The 21,341-nt window shown below is 39.3% G+C and overlaps 1 protein-coding gene across 1 annotated transcript; it reads right to left on the reverse strand.

Annotated features, from left to right (window-relative positions):
- Positions 1-538: 538 nt before the first annotated feature.
- ppl (periplakin) lies at positions 539-20,590 on the reverse strand. The gene is made up of 22 exons (XM_053514574.1): positions 20,348-20,590; positions 16,239-16,329; positions 15,403-15,557; positions 14,765-14,885; positions 14,512-14,634; positions 14,235-14,276; positions 13,835-13,996; positions 13,059-13,166; positions 12,367-12,462; positions 12,117-12,239; positions 11,835-11,981; positions 11,421-11,572; positions 9,696-9,802; positions 7,652-7,809; positions 7,185-7,363; positions 6,938-7,076; positions 6,494-6,687; positions 5,413-5,563; positions 5,223-5,306; positions 4,726-4,842; positions 3,949-4,041; positions 539-3,825 (listed from the first exon to the last, which is right to left on the reverse strand). Exons 1-22 carry the CDS (start codon positions 20,407-20,409, stop codon positions 1,156-1,158), a joined length of 5,274 nt encoding a protein of 1,757 aa, XP_053370549.1. The 5' UTR covers positions 20,410-20,590; the 3' UTR covers positions 539-1,155.
- Between the last annotated feature and the right edge of the window lie 751 nt (positions 20,591-21,341).

The raw sequence follows: 21,341 nt of genomic DNA on the forward strand, positions 1-21,341 counted from the left end.
ATAAATAATTATTTAGCATTTGCTTTGTTATATTATTTAAGATACAAATATATTATGTTATAACATACCTAAGTATTAAAATTACATATTTATTATTATTTTAAACAAATGTTTTTTAAAAAGATGACTAATTTTTTTTAATATAAGTAATAAAAATAATAGTAATAAATGTTTTTAAATATAATTTTATGTAAATATAATTTAAATATAAAAATATATTTAGGCCATTTAAAAGAATTGCTACATTAAGTTTATTCAGTCGATGAATTGTTTAAAATATTTTTTTCAAATAAATTATTAACATTTTAAATAACATCAATATACATTTGCTGTATAAATATTTACTTCCATTTATCATGAATATATTTTGACTTATTTGTTATTCCTTTTCTAATTAGTATTTTTTTATTGAACATATTTTGAAAATACACACATATAAAAGAAATACATCAGATGTATGCATTACATCTGATGCATATTGGTTAAATTTTATTAAAATCCCTAAAGGCTTACATAATTACAGTAGAAACAGTATTTCCTATATTCAACATTATTGAATGTAATTGTATGTTACGACACAAGTAACAACATGATTTATTGTTGTATGTTTCTGAGAAGCTGTAAATAAGAAGGTGTAAATGCATACACGACTTCCTGTATTACATTGTTTCTTGGGTTTCATGACCTTCTTTGAGAACATCAGTGCTGTTGGAATATACTGTAAATAATAAATCATGATCAGGCTATTAGAATGACCAAATGCAAATGAAATCAAGAAAGAACACCAGACACATTAGCTCAGTTTCCCACACATAGCTTTTTATTTAGAAACATCAGACACTCAGGTTTTGGAAACAGATCATTAGTTAGCGTGATAATTCATCTTCAATATCAGCAAAAATATTTCTGGTATGTATCAGATAACTTTCACCCTGCTGTACGAGAATATATCGACTCTTTAAGAAGAAGAAGAAGAAGTGTTGGGTAATATTCTCCCCATTAGCCCGAGTAGATGTAAATAAATATATATAGTGCCCATTTCTGAAAGCTTTGGAAAAAAGCTGAACTTGTGCTTAATCAGAAAAACAGAACCGACAGCTTATTATTACAGTAAATAAAGAGACAAAACGTGAAGCAGACAGATTTCTTATGCTGTTAGATGCTCTTTCCAGAAACGAGGATACCGAACTCTTGAATGGTGATTTCTTTGTTCTGGTACTGCTGCAGCTGGCGTTTGGTGATGTTTCCGGACTTCAGGGCGTCGTCGATGGAGAACTTTATACCCGATTTCCTGTCGTGAAGAACAGACGACTCTCCGTTTGGCCCCTTGACAGTGATCTCTTCCCAGTCGCATTCCTGACTCTGGAGGTTGACGAACATCTTCCAGTCGATCAGCCCCAGCTTGAATGCTTCCTCAGGCCTCATCTCTTTGCCTGTGTCCGGGTCGATGACGACGATAGAGCGTCGGAGGTGGCTTTCCCTTTGCTCTCTCTTTACCCTCACAGCGGACAGACTCTTTTGTAGCCTTTCGATTTCTTCATCTTTCTCGGTTGTGATGCGTCTCAGGTCTAAAAGTTCTTTCTGCAACGCCTCTAGCCGTATTTCCAGGTTCCTGCTGTTGTCCATAGGTGCGGACTCTGTGATTTGCCTGGTTTCCTTCGACGTGATATGGATTTCAGCCTGGAGTTTTCTGATCTCGTTCTGCAGGCGCTGGTTCTCCTGTTGAAGCCTGCTGCTCTCGTCGCGGATGTAGTCAAGCTCCTTGGATGACTTTGTGTGTGTAAACTCCATTTCAGTCAGCCTTGTGGTAAAGGAGCTGAGCTCAATGTCCAGCTCTTGTCGGCGTCGCGTTTCTTCTTCGAGACTTCTCTTCAGCCTCTCGATCTCAAGCTCGGCTTCTGGATCTTTCTCGACCTGGACCTTTTCAGTGCGAACCACTTTCTCCCGGACCTCCATTCTCTCCAGAGTTAGCTGCTGTTGCAAGAGAGCATTGTACTCTTTCTCCAAAAGCACACGCTTATGTCTCTCTTCCTCAACCTGAAGGCGCAGGATAGAATGCTCTTTCTCTTGCTGTGGGTCTTGCTGTAGAACGACCTTTTGTTTGACTGTGACCTTCTCCCTGTTTTCTTTGTCCCTGATCTCGAGCTCGTTAAGCCGGACTCTCAGTCTCTGAATTTCAAGCTCGGCTTCCCGTCTGGATCTGCGCTCACGTTCAAGCTCCTCCAGCTGGAGGTCCAGATCAGCCTTCTGACGCTGCAGCCTGGACAACTCGTCTTTCAGCAGCTCCCTCTGTTTCAACTCATTGTTGATGTTCTGAGTGAAGGTCACACATTCAGACTTCAGCAATGGGTCTTCTTCCATCTTTACCACTTCTTGCTGCACAACCTTCTCCCTGACCTGTGATAAGTCGATCTTCTTGACTCTGATCCTTTCTTCAATGGTAGTACGCTCTCTTTCTAGATCCAAGCGCTTCCTCTGCTCCTCGGCCAGCCTCTTCTTGAGGGTCTCAATTTCTTCTTTGGTTTGAGGGTCCTCTCTATACTGAAGGACCTCATTAACCACCTCTTTGGTCTGCACCTGGGGTTTGGTTTCTCTCCATCTCTGAATCTCATCCCTCAGTTGGGTTATCTCAATTTCAAATTTCTCCGTCAGACGCGTCTTGTCCACGATTTCATTTCGCAGTTTCTCCAGCTCTCTTTCAGTTTCTGGATCGATCTTGTACTTGATAACCTCCTTGATGATTTCTTTGATTTCGACTTGTGGGCCTCTGCTTCTTAGCACCAATAGTTCATCCTGAGTGGACTTCAGCTGGAGCTCCACGTCTCTGGATCTTCTTTGCGCTTCTACAAGTTCAAGTCTGAGATTAGCCACCTCTGCTTCTGCCTTGGGATCGGGCCTGACGATCTCACGCATTTTTTCCTGAATGATGACCTTGGACTTTTCCTCCTCAAGGCTTGTAATTTTCCTTTGGATGTCTGTTCTTTCTCTCTGAATAGACATGCGCTTTGACTTTTCCTCCTCGAGCTGCCGTCTCAGGCCATCAACCTCTCTCTCCAAAGCGATATCTTTTTCAACTTTGAGTACCTCTCTGATGGAGACCTTCTCCTCAGCCATGGCCTTTTCCTTCTCCAGACGCTTGAGCTTTTCTTGCAGGAATCGGAGCTCGTCCTCCAGCTGTTTTCGGTTGTCGATTTCTTTCTGCTTTCTTTCGATGAGCAACCTGTACTCAGTCTCGAGCTGAGGATCATTTTGCACCTTTATAACTTCTTCTTGCTTGATGACTTCCTGCTCCTTATTCTTCTCAGCAGACAGGATCGTGATCTGCTTCTGGATCTGGATGACATCGTTGTCCTTGACTAGCTTTTGTCTCTTGAGCTCCTCCAGCTCTTCTCTTAGCTTTCGTACTTCCTCCTCCTGACCCCGGTCCCTTTCGATGCGCAGTACCTCTTTTACCGTGTATTGCTGAGCGCCTTCCTTCATTTCTGTCTCAATGCCCCGTATCTTCACGCGTAGAGTATCCAGTTCGCCTTCAAGGATGCGGGTGGTCCTGCGTTCATCAGACAGCCTCTGCTGGACTTTACTCATTTCTTCGTCCAACTGAGGATCAGGAACCTTCTTGATCAGCTCTTTCTTGACAATCGTGTCTTGTGGCCTTTGTCCTTCCAGCACGTAGATGTCGGTCTGAATCGTTTTGATTTCCTTCTCAAGCTGCTGTCTTCTCAGGATCTCTTCCTCCAGCTGATTCTTAACTCTCCAGGACTCATCTCCTGGAGCAGACGATCTCACAGACTGAACGTTGTGCTGGATGACTTGCATCTCTGATTGCTGTTAAACAGTACATTTAAAAAAATCATTGTTAACACGCCAGATATGAAAGATATTAAAATAATATAAAAAAACAGATCTGTTTACTGGACTAAAGTGTTCTTGGTGGCCTGTATACCGTACCTGATTGAGAAGACTTTGTGCAAACTCAAGGTTCTGTAAACGTTGTTTGTTCACAGCATTGACCTCAGTGAATTTGGCCTCAATAGCCGCTTCCTGTTTAAATATTGGTTTAAAAAAACAAGACAAAATGAAGGTTTAAGATGACAATGACATAAATAATATCATTATATATTAGCGATGAGGGGGAAAAAACGATTCAGTGTTGTATCGTGATTCTTTTGTGTAGTAATTCCTGTATCGGCACACTGACTTCATTTAAAAAATATATTTTTAAATCATATCTATTTGCATTGGAGGTGGTAAAACATTGCAGTTCTTCTTTAATGTACAAAATTTGATTTAGAACTGTAACAAAAAAAGTGCTATTTTTCATAAATCACAATCCTTATAAAATCGCAATACAGATCAAATCAACATCTAGGTATCGTAATAATATTGTATCGAGTGATACCTGCTGATTCCCTTCCCTATTAGATATGGTTTCCACCAAAAACTCTCAGAAACCGCGCTAGTGTTACTTGCGACATGTGCAGTAAATAAGTCATGTGCTAGAAACTAGACTTTGAGAAAGAAGATGAGACTAGTCACACCTTTCTCAATTCTCAATGCCTACTTTTTACTTCTTCAGCCAATCAAACATGCCCATTTTTATTTAACCTAAAATGCAGGTGTAAGACTTCATCAGTGCATGTCTATTGTTCTGGGTCTCATTCTGTACATCATCAAGAGGAAAAAAAAGAATGTACTGTGCAGTAGTAATTTATCGTAGTAGTTTACCTCTCCCTTGACTTTCAGTGCAGGAGATTCCAGACGGCTTCTCTTGTACGTTTGAGACACCAGGCCGTCTTCAAGGTCGAGAATGGACCTGAACCTTTCAGCTTCGTTTTCATAATCCTGAACAAGAGAACACACAAAGAGGAGCATGTTGAGGGTTTACCAGATTAGCTTGGTTAAACTCATCTCATCTCATCTCATCTCAGTCTCTATAGTTCTTATCCTCTAGAGGGTCGCAGAAAACCTGGAGCCTCTTCCATGAGACTCACACACTACGGGCAATTTGAAAATGCCAATTAGCCTAATCTGCATGTCTTTGGACGTTGAGAGAAAACCGGAGTCCCCTGTGGAAAGTCCACACACACAGACTCAAGGCACGACTCGAACCTTCAACCCTGGAAGTGTAAGGTCACAGTGCTAACCACTACGCCACTGTTTCACCCTAGCTTGGTTAAACTATGAAAAATAACTCTGTGTGATATTGTGGGATCGCTTCAGACCTTGATTGCTTGTTGGTAAAGCTGTGCGTTTCTCGAGACGTTGTTTAGGTCTGATTCCTTCCTTGCGAGGTCAGAGAGCAGATTCTAGAAAAAAAACAAAAAATAAATATCTATGAAATTGTGTTCATTTGCACACACAAGCCTACATTTATACAATAGTAGTGACATGAAAGCGGTAAAGCTGACTTACTCTTTGGTTTTTCAGTTTCCCGTCCACCTGTTGGACCGTGTCGGTCTCGTGAGGCTCGTAGTTCGGCACACGGGAGAGCCAGCTGTTCAGGTTTTCATAATCATTACGGTAATTGTTGTAGGAATTTTTAGCTCTCTGCAGACTCTGTGTTCTGAAAAAACAAAAGCATTTTTAAAAAGAGTATAGTAGACCAAGCTTACTTGGTAAACACGTGAGGAACAGGTCTACACACGGGTAGTATATTTATCCTCCGTATTTAGAAATCATTTACAATTAATTAAAACAATACACCTAATGTTTAAATAAAAGCTAAAATATTCAACACTAATTCTAATTATTTTCTTACTCTAATTCTGTTCATTTCTTCTCCTCACTAATGTAAAATAATAGTAATTAATTGGTCTTCTTTTTATATTATCTTAGACTAAACAAAGCATGTCCAAATATAATTAATTTGCAGTATCATCAACGGCAACCCCGAGAAGCAAAGAACCTGCAAGAGAGGAAAAGTTTGAGCGAATGGAAATACGATTTATGCGTGCGCAGGGAAAAGTTAAAGCAAGCGAAAATATAATTTGTGCATGTGCAACAAACAAACAAAAAACAAACAAACAAGTTTTCTGCAAATATAAGGCGCAACTATAAGCCTGTATTTCGCGATATGTTGGTTAAGATTGCGATAACGTTGGGGTTCATATCAATCTGGTGATTAGATTAGATAAGATTTGATTAGATTAGACTCAACTTTACTGTCATAGTGCAAAGTACACCTACAAAGAATTAAAGTTAGCGTCTAACTGGAAGTGCACAAGTGGCCTATTTACAATAAATAATACAAGTGGTAAATGATGGTATGGGTTTGTATGTACATGTGTTAAGAGTGATACAATCATATGGTATTTATAGAAATATACAGTATTGACTGTGCAAACATTGTGCAGGGAAAATTACTAAATAATAATAAATTGGTCTGTTACACCACTAGTAAAAAAGTGGTGAATATGAGTGTTATATAAGGTTAATTACTCTTTTTATGTTCCATACAGATAATTTTCAACTGCGACATGACGGTGAAAGATACCTGGTGTCGAGCTGCCTGAGGATGTTGTCGTAGCGCTTGGACAGTTTCTGAACTTCGGCTTCCTGCCGGTCGATGTCAGGGCAGTGCTCCTGCACTCTGTTCACCATGTTATCACAGCTGAGTTTCGAGGTCCTCAGATTACTCTCCATGTCTGGCACGATGGATTTCTTCGCCCTCAGCTCCGAGCTCATGTCCTATGTCGGACCAAATATGCCATAAGATGTGTCTTTGTAAATCAGGAAATTTCATAGTGTGGATGTTGTTACATAACCAATTTTTTAATTTTCTTTGGGCGCTTCGCAGCCTGTCGCATTAAAACATAATGTGTTCCTTTATCGCAATCTACGTCATTTTATTTAATTTCATATCAAGAAATAATGTGTGCATGCACAGTACTGTAAATGTTGCTAGAAGAGATGTGTGTAAGTGTAAGGACCGTCTTACATTTAGTTCACGCAGAGCCTTATCCAGGGAGGCTGGGTCAGAGGGAGCGACTTCCTCTCTGGCCAGCCTGGTCTCGTAGGGCGTGAGCAGGCTTTTGCAGTCCTGTATTGAACGCTCCAGCTTGTTGGAGTTCTGAAGTCTATGGAAATAAATAAGAAAGCATTTTATTTATCATTTCAGAGTTGCCAGAGTTACAAGATTCTCATAAGCGTATGCAAAAACAAACAAAAAAAAAACAGACACATACTTATCATCTGTACACTTGAGCAGCTGCTCAACCTTGCTGTATTTGTTGAAAGTCGTGTCGACCTTGGCGGAGAGCTGTGGAGCGCTGGCACACTTGGGGGTGGATTTGAGGAAAGTCTCAGCCTCGCGGATTTTGGACGTCTTCTCCGGCTCGATCTTACGCACGATGGAGGAAATGTCCTAAAAATAAAAAAATCGCAGAGAATTTAGAGTGGGCGACTTTTCAGCGTGCCATGTCAGTTCATTTTTAATTTTGTTTTTTTGTAAGATTTATTTTTAGTTTTATTCACATTTCCTTACACAAGTAAATGTATAAAAGCTGGGACTTTGTCCTACTGTGCATTTTTTATTGTCAGTAAGAATGTTTATTTTTTTAGACCTTTATGATATTAATGGTTAGTAACACATTCAAAGTGCTGAAAGGAGAGAGAGATAGAGAAAGTGAAAGAGAAATGTCTCATATCTTACCCTCAGGTTCTGCTGCCTATCGGCGCTGTCCTGTACGGGACGGCTCTGCTCCAGAGGGGGGCGCACTTGGGAATAAATGGCTTTCTCCTGCTTATCTAGGTCGTTCACCACTTTATCCAGTCCGGCCATCAGCTGGCGACACTGCAGCTCCTGCTTATCTGTCATACAGGTGGAAAAAAAAGCTTTGTAACCTCCATGTTAGAAGTTAGAACCACTTGAATGAAATTAAAAGTCTGGGATCATCAGACAGGAGACTGTAAGAGGCGTTTATTACAAACAAATGTCTTCTTATATGCAAAAAAATAAACTTTAATTTACCAAATAAATGGATTATTGAGTTATTAAATTTTTGCATGACCCATCTTTCATGACCCATCATACGACAGTAACTAACTGGACAGGGTGACGGATGGACTTGTGCCTCCTTAAGTCACATGAGCAGCACATTGGAGAAAAGCTCTATTTGCACTTTCCGCATACATAAGCTCACAAACAGCCTTAATTGGCTAGTGGTTCACGGGAAAGAGTAATCCATCACTTAGGCAAAAGAGAGCACGGTTAATTTTGCTCACTTGGCTCTGAGGGCTAACAAAGGTGAAAACAAAAGTGAAAATAATCGAGAGAATTGAGCGAGGTGAAAAAATTACAGACATTGCTCATGAATCGTTCAACCATGATTTTTAGAACACTGTACTGTGATATACTGTGTATAGCCAATTGTGCTAGTATCCTAGTACACAGACAATTTTTGTTAAACTTAGGAACAAATTGGACTTACGAACAAGCTCTCGGAATGGAACTTGTTTGTATGTTGGGGACTTACTGTAACTGTATTGCTTTTTCTGTTTTTGCTGTGAGACACTACACAATCCTTTAAACTAAGAATAAACTGCGTTTCAGAATCGAAGATTTTTTTTTACAAAAAATTATCTTAGCAACTGAAAATATCTTGAATATAGTTACATTTATCTACACCTTCTTAAAATAAGATTACAACAATTAAATAGAAGATTATTAAGTTTATTACTAATCAAATTTCACAAAAAAAAATCTTCTTGATGCCGATAATTTTGCTAGTTTTGCTAGTTTTAGTTTACTTTTTAAAAGGAGCAAAATTTTCTGCCAATAGAAACAAATTTTTGCATATCATTTTTATGAACATTTGACTAGAAACAAACTTAATAATCCAATATCTGGGTTTTTAAGAACCTATTTCAAGAAATTATAGCTAGGTTTGGGTAGATTTAAGAACCTTTAACTTGCTAAGATATGATTTTTTGCCGTGCAGGAAGCAAAAACTAGGCAATGTCTGATAATATATAATCAGTCGAATGCAGAATACATTAGTAACGTTAACACAAACCAGTAACATTAACCTGACACTTAAATTAATGAATCACAAAGAGCTGGTGAAGCTGCTGTCATTGTGAATTCCAAATAATTTCCCTACTTGAGGAAACAACGAAAATATTCACAAACCACAGGCATCAAAGTCTGTTAGGTTGTGTTTCGACTTGCCACCGTTTATAAACAGGCTGTTGTTTTTTTTAATTACTGGAACTGAATTCTATAATACAATAATCGACTCTATTATAACTAGTGCCGTCTCAAAGAAAACATTCCCAATTGACATTGATTGATTTATGTTCACACTATCCGTTATCACTCGAATAAGGGATGGGTTGCCTGTGGAGTCTGAAGGTTTCTCTAAAGTTTCTTCCTACTGCCATCTCAGAGGGTTTCTGCTTGCCACCTTCGCCCTTGGTTGGCTCATCAGGGACAAGCTAAAAGTTATACGTTATATTTTTTCCTTTTACTTACTATTTATTAACACATATCCATCATTTTCTGTTTCTGTAAAGCTGCTTTGCAACAATGCTAATTACAGATAAAATTGAATTGAATTTTTTCCTGAACGTCTAATCCTGTTGCTTGCATACTCAGAAGGAAACACACATCAGCAGCCTGTTTTAATGTTGTGGCAGTGACAGTGATAGTGTTTAAGTATCAGTATGCTGTATTTGAATGAATCCCTGATGCACACCTTGTCCACCACCCGTGTTGTCCTTCTTGAGGTCAGCCAGGCGGGCCTGCAGCGCTGTTTTGCTGTTCGCCAGCTTCTGTTTGTTGGCCTTCTGCTGGCTTACGAGACTGTATCAGGACAAAAGAAAAAATATTATCCCACAATGCTAACTCATAGAGATTTGGCTAATTAGCCAGAAGTCATGGCAAGCTAGCTTCGTGATTAAAGGTTCCGGGATTACATATTAATTATGGAGTCTCCCTGTTGTTCATTATATATGTCTAATTTCTAATTGTATTTAAAGATATTTCCTAGTATTATTAGATAATATATAATCATTTACAAAGCCAAATGTAAGTATGTATTATAAACCTCATTCTCTCTCACTTACTCATTCTCTATACAGTCGTACCTCCACCTACGAACTTAAGAAGTTTTACCTTAAGAACTGAAATTTTGCAAGAAATTTGTCTCCAGCATATGAGCGAACGCACCGAGCTGAAGGAAGCACCGGCCTGTGCGTCCGGGGGCCATTCAAAACATGTTCGCGTCAATGGAAAACCAAGCGAAGTGAGTTTACAGATTGTTTTGTGTGGTTTTTTTTGCATTTTGTGTAACATTTAGTGAAGACACGGCACCATGGGTCTGAAGAAATGTTAGCGAGGACGGTAGCAAGAAGAAAACGGAGCTGCTTTCAGTTTGGTTTTTAAAGCAGTCGGTGCCAAGAGGAATCATAAATTAGGCTTAAATAAGATTTAATGACTATTTATTTCATGATTTCCTTAATTTTACGTGTCTTTTCTAAATCTTTTGATTGTTTTTATATGTAAAAATATAATTCTAGTGAAATTCTAGGAAATTGGTAATATTGGTAATATTTTTGGGTGGCTGGAACTGATTATCTGCATTGACATTATTTCCTATGGGAAAATGATTTCACAATACGAAATTTCAGCTTAAAGACTCGTATGCCCAGGTACCACTGTAGTCGCTTATACTGTACAGGAATCCTGGAGATCTGGAGACTATCCCAGGGGACTCGGGACAGTAGGTGGCCAGGGTGCCAATCCATTGCAGGGCACAATCACATTCCTTCATACATTCACACACTACAGGCAATGCGGAAACGGCAGTTAGCCTAAACTGCATGTCTTTGGTTTGTGAGAGGAAACCCACCAAGCACGGGGAGAACATCTTGAAGTCGCGAATCAAACCCATAACCCTGAAGGTATGAGGCTACAGTGCTAACTGTTTTGCCCATGTGCTGCAAATTTTTTTTATCTTTTAGGGAAAAAAATTAAATTCACAATCTAATCCAGTCCGGACATTACCTCCCTCTCACTCAACCTGCTTGATGTTTACCCTCTTTTGCTTCCGTGTACCAATACCTGTTCACCCCGCCCCCCCGCCCCCCCCCCTCACTGTGGTTTCATTCAAAGTGCAGAGAGTGATTCATCATTCCTGGTTTTTGCTTCTGATTATGATTTCAATGGAGTTCTCTATTTGCATGATATTGTAACCCTGTCTCATTCTCTGTCAATCTTTCTGCTGATCCAGAGACTTACTTCACGTTACTTCCTAGGGTCCATTAGCCTTGTAAAAAAAAGCAAACATGTGAACGCTGTGTACATTTTAGTTCTGGATTTGCATTCCTTTCATGTTTGTTTTTTTACACCACATCATTCTTGTACTGTAAATATGACACTGTATATGATATGTCCACTGACAGTAACAGAGAGTACTCACTTCTCAGCGATGGCGACTGAATCCGGGTCAGTAGGCGGGATGAAGAAACACACTCCGGGGGCTGCCATGGTGCGTCCGGCCGAGTCTTTGACATCCCATTTGGGCCCGTTGTTCCTGAGCAGTGTGTAGCGTGCTCCTCGCTGAACCTGCCCCTGTTTGTCCAAGGGATAATATCCAGTCTTAATACCAGTCCTGATACATTTCGCTAAAACCTTGTGAGATTTTACTTGCTGTCTCGCTGCTTAACCTGGAAGCCTTCACTTTTTTTAAGGATTTAAATGTATTACAACGAAACAGCTCCACTCTGAGAGCACTTTGCGTTATATATTTTGTTTGCGTGAATATCTTCTTCCAGGAAAATTTTCCAATAAAAGAGGGATTAGCAAGGGATAAAGGAGGATGAGTGTTTAATACCTCCTCTGTGTCGAAGTCACACAGCGCCTCGACGGGAACGAGTTTTTGTGGCGCCTCCCTGCGGTACTTCAAGGGCAGAACCTGAAGGCTTCGGTTCTGAAGGGTTTTCACGCGATCATCAAAGTGATCCATGGCCTTCGCTTGGTCCTGGACAAATAGCACAACCCACAACCTTCTTTTCAGACTCTACACCTGTTTGCTTGTCCACAAGAGCATTCTATGTAAAACAAGTAAAATGATAAATAAAATAATAAATAACAATGTAGTAATAACTGTATTTACATTCATGTCCGTGAGCAAGCCTTCCAACTGGTACTGGTCTTTAAAGTCAGGGTTGTACTTCTGGTTGATTTCGGTATCCAGGCGTTTCAGCAGGTCCTGAGTGTCTCTGGCTTCCTTCTGAAACTGCACATGACAAAAAGACAAAAAATCCATTATAGTTCTGACTTTTTATTGTCAAACCGTCTTTAACAGCAAGACTTGTTTTTTGTCTTTTATGGCGGATGCACTATTCATTTAGCCTTTCCTTTACCTTGTGGTACTCGTCCATGTGCTTCAGGTGATTCTCCTCACAGATGAGCAGGTTGAGATATTCCTTCCAGTCGGCATGAACAGCATCCATATGCGCCTGGAGACAAATCACATGACCAAAGAAAAATAAAAAATCAGGTTTTGTTAATTTTTTCATTTTATATTGGCCAGGGTTATAACAAGCCAATTCAATTTTTCTCCCTTATGTGAGTTCTTATAAGAACAGCCCATTTTAACCCTTTAACATTCTACTCAACCGTTTGGTAGACCACATTTTAAGTCACTATATCTTCATTATCACAATAATCACATATATAACTATAATATTTCTTGAAGTTAGCATAATTTAGCCATTTCTACCACTCGTTGTTGTGTCTGTAATACTATATTAAGGTTTCCGGTATGAAAAATGCATTATCTGCAGGGCAATTCAGCTGGACCATTGACACACACAAGTAAAGAAATATTAAAATATAGGACCTTTAAAAGATGCAATCTAAAATGTAAATCTTAAGCTCCACATATATAACAGTTTATAACTGTTATTCTATAGAAAAGCACAAAACATGAGAGTGATATTGCAATAATTATAATATAATAGTTAATATCTCAGAACATACAATATATTAAACACTGCAGCAAAAATTGACGGCGTTATCTTTATTATACCGTCATATTGCAACCTGACCGTACCTCGATGACGTTCTTTCCTGGGTGTCCCTGAGCGATGAGTTTCTCCCCGTCATCGCTCAGCTTAGTGACCGTCCCCTCCTTGGATTCCAGGCACTTACTGATGAAGTTCTACAGAAGTGAAATAAGGTGGAAAAAGTGTTGGTGAACAATGGGGTAAGATTTATTGCTGAAGAAATGGGACAGGGGCTTTTAGCACAGATATGACATTTTATAAAAAAAAAAAAATATAAGATGCTAAGTTCATCCTTCAGTTCATCCTCCAGTGACAAACTGTCTCTTTTATACGATATAATTTTCTATAATGAAAGGTAGATATTATAATACTAAGTCATTTCTGCTCAATCTTTAAAAGGTAATCTATAATGCATATTATTCAGTTGGGTCTCCAGTGTGTGTGCACAACCAAAAAAAAGTCTGAAGAAGAAACATTTCGTGCTTTTTCTCCTATATTTCTATAATAATATTAGCTGGGGTTTAAACAGGCCAATTAACATGTTCCCCATATTGTGACCTTATATAAGAAGATTCCCTCCCTCGGCTTGCTGCTCAGCGTTTTTTTTGTCTCTGGAGGGGCGTGGCTCAACAGCAGCTCATTGTGCATTAGGAGGAGGAGTATAATGTAAAGAGTTTGAGGTATTTTAGCTGGAGCACCGGCACACGTACACACTTTGTGGTAGCTCACGGTAAAATATCAGACCTTTACATCCAGTACTGAGCACAGTAGACGTGAACATCCTGTTCTGAGATGTTTTATTTGATTTGGGTAGTGCTGTTACCTCGTACTGCCTTTTACGAGCAGGGTAGTCGAGGTTGGCGTCGCTCCAGTCGTACATGATGCGTTCATCAGCCTGCTGGTCCAGCCAGTAGAGCTCGTTGGTGCAGCGCTGCATGTAGTCTCTCAGACTCAGCAGGTTCTTCTGACGAGCTGTAGAGTTTGCCTGGATGTGAATGACAAAAAAAAAAAGTATATAAATGGACAGTCATCTGGGGGTTTAACATGGAGGTTAGAAGGATCTTTGAGTTGATTAAAGTAAAAATGCACACTCAAATAAAGATCATCTCCCTATTCAAATCCTGAGTGATCAGTTTTATGACATCTGAGGGGAGACAGGGGACTTCTCTACACGGACTTCAATTAAAAAAAGGGAGAAAAGGAAAATAAAAGCAGAGGTTTACCATAAGTTTGTTGTATTTCAGCTGCAGGCCATCAACGTAGTCCTGCAACACAAACAGGAGTGTCAATGAGTCATATGCTGCCCTCTATGGTTTCAAACCTGTGTTCTAGGAAACTATTTATATATTAACAATCAGGCACGTTTATAGCAGTGTAATAATTCGGTTTTAAAAGACGAAGCAGAAGCTTTGGGACACGACTCAACCACATGATTATGAGAATACGCTAATAATAATTATAGTGTGAGAAGTCAGGAAATTAGCGATGCAACTAATTCACCTTGTCTCCCTGACCGATGTAAGGAGCCAAGGCCTCCACTTCGCTGTGAAAGATATTGTGCTCTTCTACTTCATTCTCAATAGTGGGCAGGTCTTGTCCAAATCCTTTGTTGTTAAGATTTGCCTGCATAAACACACACCCACACACACACATTCAGATTAATAGCTGGATTTTCTAGGTAAATGAATTCCAAAACAAAAGGTGGAAATAGAGATGGAGAGAAAGACTAAAGGATATAGTCTTGCTTACTCACCGTTTTCTCGTCGATGATCTTGCCCCAGTTGACGCTGGGAACCCCTTCGGATCGTGTCAGGTGGTAAATATGGTTGTGATCGGTCCGCAGCTTCTTCACACGCTCACGCAGCTGCTTCATACTGAATGAAAGAAAAAAAGAAATCAAAAGTGTTTTGTTTGCACAGTGTATTGATCCAGATCCCATTCAAACTAGAAAACTGATTCAAAGATAAAATGCTTCAAAGGCAATGCCGTCAGACAAGGGTGTTGATGGGAAACTTTAGCAAGGACCAAGTGTGAGCAGGAGACGCCTTCCGACCTCCACTTGATTGATTTTTTTATCAGATATAGATACAGAATACCAGCTTCAGTTTCTAATCCGGATACATATGTTATAACTGAAATCATTATATATATAAGGTACAAAGTAAGACAGGCTGGTCATGATGTAACTATCGGTGTGATATGAATTTGAACTTAAGTTACAAGATCAATTAATTCTCTTTAAATGCTCATTTAAGCTGTAATCAAGGCTCGGTTCTATATTCACATGGATGTTAGTGTGTTGGCGTCTACTGACAGATAGATTAAGAAAACAGAATCGGTCAGAATCTTAAAACTCCACTGTAACGTAAAGCGCCTGTGATGTGTACTCACTCTTGCTCGATCATCTCAGCCTGCGGGTGCTGCAGGCGCTTGGCTTCGGCTGCGTCTTCGTCCAGACCGTTTAGCATGAGCAGCGAGTTCTCAATTGTTCTGTTGGTGGAGTCCTGATATAGCGGCTGCTTGCCCTCGTTGATCTTAAGGACATCCTGATAGTAAAAAAGTCATCGAGGAAGTCATGTGGTTAGATCACAGCTGATTCAAGTGATCATACTAATGTTGTTGACAATAAATAAAACCTTGAGAGAAATGTCAGCGTAGTGGTTTTGTTCCTGCTGCTCTTCATGAGATGAAAGACTCTCAGACAAATTCTACATTTTGTACAGATTTTGCACTTTAAATGGATTAAGAGAATGCAAAAAACATATTTGGGCCATTTCAAGGGTACAATTCTGATCAGATATTTTCTTTTAATCTTTTAAAAAGGTTTATTAACTTTTTAATTACGAATTCTAGGAATATTCATTTATTTTCCATGCTGATTTTCCTGTTTTCTGGGTTGTGGGTGGGGGCAAGAGGTGAGGTATGGGAGCCTATCCCAGGGACACCTTGGACAGGGTGATGAAACATTAACACACCTAATCACACACACCCAATCAAACACTATGGGCAATTTGGAATCACCAATCAGCGTACACTGCATGTCTTTAAACAGTAAGGGGAAACCTGGAGGAAACCCACAAAGCTGGGGAAAACATTCCGTTCGAATCCCAGACTGCCAGTGAAAGGCAACAGTGCTAACCTGTGAGAACAGCACCCTCCTTTCAGGATTATGTATTATTACCAATAGGTATGTTCTAGATGTATAGTTGTCATGGAACAAGCATCACCTTGTTGAGATTCTGCTCAGTCTCCAAGATGTTCTTTTCCACCTTGTCGGCATTCCTCTGCAGCTTCTCGATCAGAGTGGTCAGATCGAGCCTGTAGTACGCAGAAAGAGACAAAGAATTTTATCCTACGAACACAGCTTAAACTAGCAAGTGAAATCTCTCTATATGACCTTAGTGAACAGCTAACACAGGAAGACGATGCTTGCTGTCTTCTCACTTGTCAGCTAAAACGAGTCCACACCTGCTTGTTGGTGCTGCGTGCACCAACACTCTTTTCCGAATTCAAAGGAAACGGAATCAAAAAAACAATGGCAATGTGACCAGCTGTTAAAGTAAACTGCCACACCTTTTTTTTTGCACAGCACAGGTAATGGAGTGTGTTACACTAAAGAAGTAGTAACTAAACAAATGTGTAATAAATTGCTATTTTGCACAGCCGGGCATGACATAACTTGAGGAAAATGATTCTGATACCAAATTTATCTCTAGACTCTCTAGGGCATGATTTGAAGGTTTGACTTTTAGTTCTTTAGTACCTGCAGATACGCCTTTTTTTTCCATGAGCTTTGGGCTTTAAAGCAACGGGAGAAAGTGAGATCGCAACAGAGTAATGTGAGTGTTTCCTACCCAAACAGGCTTGACGGGTTTAATGCTCACAGACCAAATGAAGCTGAGAGAAACTAAACCTACTGTACAGTATATGGCTGAATTTCTATAAATGCAAAAAAAACATGATGACAGAATTGATGAAAGAACTTATCAGTGTGTACAGGAGGTCTGGATGTTCCCACTAAGCAGTGTGAAAAAGGTTTTATGGACAGGATAACCTGTAATTATTTTGACTTGCAAAGTCTCCCTCTTCCCATGTGCATATCTGCAAGCGCTGCGTTTCAGAGAGAGCTGTGCTCCAGGCAGAATGTTTTCATAACTTTAATTTTTTTCTTAGGTGATGACTGACAAGATATTCAACATGACTACATAAGAAGTCAGGCTGCGCACTTTTCTCGCTCATCTGTTAATATGATGTCAGGAGTTTTAATCGTTCTGAGATAGTTACGTAATTCAGTGTTATAAGGGATCCAGCACGGGGATTGACTTGTCTGCACTCTGTCATTCTATAGGCTGTTACTGTTGTACAGATACTCAGGGAGTTGGTGCGGTATCAGTGGGAGAGGTCACAGTCATTTGTTGCCACACCACATGTTACTTGGATAAACACACAGTGGTGTCTCAGGTTTCTGCGATTTTTGGTGAGCAGGGTAAGGGTTCAAGGCACAGCGTTGCTCATTGCCAGTGAGCTCTTGAGCAAGGCTGTTAACTTTGAACTACTTCAGATGCTGCGGTCTGCTCAAACAAACAATCCTAGCATAATAAAAATTGTGCTAATAAAACCTATACATCATAACATACTAACTAAAGGAATACAAACATTTAGGTTAGAAAAGAATTACTTAAAGATTAGTCCTGCAATTTCTACGCCTCTATTCTGTACTACAGATTATAACCACATTACCCACATTAACCTTAATCACAGATTTCATACTGTACGTGTGAGGCTTTCCTCTACTGCACAACATCGGGTGCGACTTTCACCGATGACCTAGACAGAAAGCTATGCATGTGAAATGTTCTTCTTTTTCTGACATCTGTTTCAAATTCAATAATTTCAACAACAACAACAAAAAAATAAAAAATTCCAAGCCACATCCCTGTTGGTACGTCATTAAAAACTCGCCAGAGAACTCTGTGGAGGCTTGGCATGCAGAGAGCATTATGGGTTGTAGTTTTGCGGCTGCCTATGACTCATTCATTGTGTGTTTCATACGGGAAATTAGGTCCAATGTTCATTTGATCTGATTCACATGTGGGTTGGAACACCATACAGGAGTCTCTGACATTGGCTTTAACAACACAACTCAGGTCCCACATTCAGTCTAAATACGAGAGCAGTTTCTAATTCATAACTTCGCTGTTATTGAACCCAAACGTGTTTAATATACCAGCAAGAGTTAATAAAAAGCCATTGCACTTTGCATGAATGCAAAAAGCAGCGCTAATGCTCAGGGTGAAACTTCTATCTAGTCTGCTTGTTTGAACTTGAAATGTAAGTCTTTCAGACCTTCCAGCTTGAGAACTAGAAAATCAGGCCATTTAAGAAACAAAGAAGCATCTCGAGGTCTTAAGCAAGAAGAACAACTCAGTTAAAGGTGCGATGGGAAGGGCTGGGAGTGAGGACATTGTTCGGATTCCACTCCACCTCCCACCCAGGTAAACATTCATGCATTGAAATGGCATTCGTGTCAAACATCCACACGCCTAGAAATGCCATGCGATCCAAGACACTGTCAAGTGAACTGAGGCACAGGTGTATCTTACACCTCCTATTAGCGCACCTGCCTTAAGTTGGATTAACATATACACCCAGGTTCTAAAGGCATACAAACCTCCACTGTCTATTGTACTAAAATATTTCTTAAAGATTTACACATGGTTGCGTTTCCATGTAAGACTAGCACAGATGATCACAATTATGTAATATACTGTAAATGAAACCAATATCCTTCATCTGAAACAAATACGGCATTTAACAACCAACATATGTAGTAGACACAGAAAAATCCTACAAGTATTTATAATGTGAGCGTAGCTCTATTTAAAAGCCTTATTGTGGGTGTGGTCACAGGTGCTCCTAGGCACGTTCTCAAAAATAAATGTTCCTTACTCTATTCAGCTTTGTCGTTAGCTGTCATAACCTAGGGTATATCTTTCTTTTTAGTTAGTAGGTATATCTTTAGAGTACATATAAAATATGTTAAATATATCTTGAAGGCTACTGATATTGCTTTAAAACATCCAGTAATGGTGCAACATCCCAGATACATTCTTAGGAAATGTTCCAATCAGAATTTTTCATTGTAGTTGGGTGTTATAAAGGGATTTCATGTTTAAAACTTGTTTAAAACCATCTTTATACCTGTAACATACGTAACTGAACCTTTAAATGACTGGTATACCTTGAAAGTTTTAATTAAATGATACACCTTTCCACGTTCTAAACTGTGTTCTCTTTTATCAATAAAAAGGTACTATTTTTTATATTGTCATAAGATATCTTTATACATCTTCATAGGGTACATATTTGACCCTAAAAGACACTAACATCCCTTTTATGTTATAATTAAAGTTACACCAAAGCACCTTTTCAGGTACATTCTTACAAATAACTATACCAAACAATACTTTGCATCATAGTTCATTTGGAGCTATCATCAAACAAACTTGTTTTCTAACTTTAGTATATATACCTTAATACTTTTTAATGTATATAATTACACCTTAGAATGTACTTCTATATCTTTAAAGCTTCAATTAAAGGTACACACCCTTTACCTTCCCAGGTACATTCTCAAAAATCAAACATACCAATCTGTACTTCGCTTTATAGTTACTGAGGTTCCACCAAGGGCACATCTTTTGTACCTTTACTAGGTATCTTAATATGTTTAGGGTACACAATTAGACGTGTGATCCCTTTAAAACTTTAAAGTACATATTAGGGTGCATATTCACAGGTACATCCCTGCAGTTTATAAGGTAGGTAGTGTCAAGGGGACATGTCTTGTACCCTTTAGTATGTATGTATACTAAAAACTTTACAAATTAAGATTAACCTTAAGATTTCAACCACCTCAGAAACATTATTTTTAAATATTTTTTTTTCTGATGTGCATAGTCTTATACACTGGCCATAAATAAAGGTACTACAGTGTATTACTATCAAAACTAAATGTATGTGTACATACACATACATTTACATATATATTGCACTTAGCTAAGCTAAATGCCAGGCATTTTTCTGGTAATGACGGTTAACAAACGGTTACATAATAAAAAAGCCGTTATTTTAAATTTTTAAATATTCGCTCTCGCGCACGGAGTTAATTTAAAGCGGTGAAGAAAAGTGCGCACGAGCCAAAAACAAACAGATACGCGCGAGGCACAATACACGATCTGAAATGTGCACGAGACTTAAAACAAGCGTGCTTTAAAGAATAAGAATAATAACAAAAATAGAATACTGAAGTCATGCAATGATAAAGTGGACTCACTTTTTCGAGGACGAGGTGGTTGAAGGAGACAGGGTACTCTTCGCAGTCTTCTTCTTAAACATTTTGACAGCTTTCCCAAACACTTGCGTGTGTAAATCCCGCTCTTATGTGTTTTGCGTGAGGTTTCTTTTCTCTTCACAGGCTGACGGATGGATGCCTTGGCCAGGTAGAAACTCTCTCCAACACTGTCATACGCAGCTGTTCTGTTTCAGCCAACACCTGCAGCTGTCTGCACACACACACACACACCTGCAACTGGGGCTGTTTTTCAATGCCTAGGGAAACGCCCCTTTCAGAGGGCGGGCCCCACGGTGTAGTGGAGTGGGTGGGGTCCGTGCACACTTTTGCATGAATGTGTCCTGTGCACAGGTGGAACTGGACAATAAAAGGTATGACACAAAAAAAGTTTAACACAGTTAATGCATGTAATGCAATGAAACTCATGCCCTTCAGGGGAAAAAGTTATTTACATAAAATAATATCTATCTATCTATCTATCTATCTAACTATCTATCTATCTATCTATCTATCTATCTATCTATCTATGTGGTTAGCATAGAGGTTCGTAGATGGAAGGATGGATCAGCCATTAACACATTGACGTACATTGATCAGCCATAAACATTATGACCTGCCTAATATTGAGTAGGTTCCCCCTTTTGCCACCAAGACAGTAATGACCTGTGTGTTCTGACTCTATTGGATCGAACTACATGGGCCAGTCTTCTCCCCATGTCACCTTTGGTATGTCCCGACCACTGCAGGACAATTTGTCCTGTCTCACAGTAGCATCTCCTTACAATTGCGGCTGGAGGAGAGGGGGATATTTTAGGCAGCAAGTGAAGTTGATGTGTTTGAAGCAGAAAAAATTGGCCAAGCATAAAGATTTGAGTGACTCATACTCCAGGAAGAAAACGTAGAATGCAAAAAAAGAAAGCAAACAAAACCTCTTTAAATTATGATTTGTAGTGGAATCATATTCCAGAAAACAAAA

The sequence above is a fragment of the Clarias gariepinus genome, chromosome 16 (genome assembly GCF_024256425.1).
Source record: "Clarias gariepinus isolate MV-2021 ecotype Netherlands chromosome 16, CGAR_prim_01v2, whole genome shotgun sequence".
Classification (NCBI taxonomy): domain Eukaryota; kingdom Metazoa; phylum Chordata; class Actinopteri; order Siluriformes; family Clariidae; genus Clarias; species Clarias gariepinus.

What these genes read in the sequence shown, in the direction of transcription:
- ppl (XM_053514574.1), bottom strand. Translation starts at nt 20,409, where the DNA reads ATGTTTAAGAAGAAGACTGCGAAGAGTACCCTGTCTCCTTCAACCACC. An exon ending in AGATCATCGACGAGAAAACG is followed by an intron (nt 14,635 to 14,764) that starts GTGAGTAAGCAA and finishes GTGTTTATGCAG; the next exon opens with GCAAATCTTAACAACAAAGG. An exon ending in CACTGAAAGTCAAGGGAGAG is followed by an intron (nt 4,042 to 4,725) that starts GTAAACTACTAC and finishes ATATTTAAACAG; the next exon opens with GAAGCGGCTATTGAGGCCAA.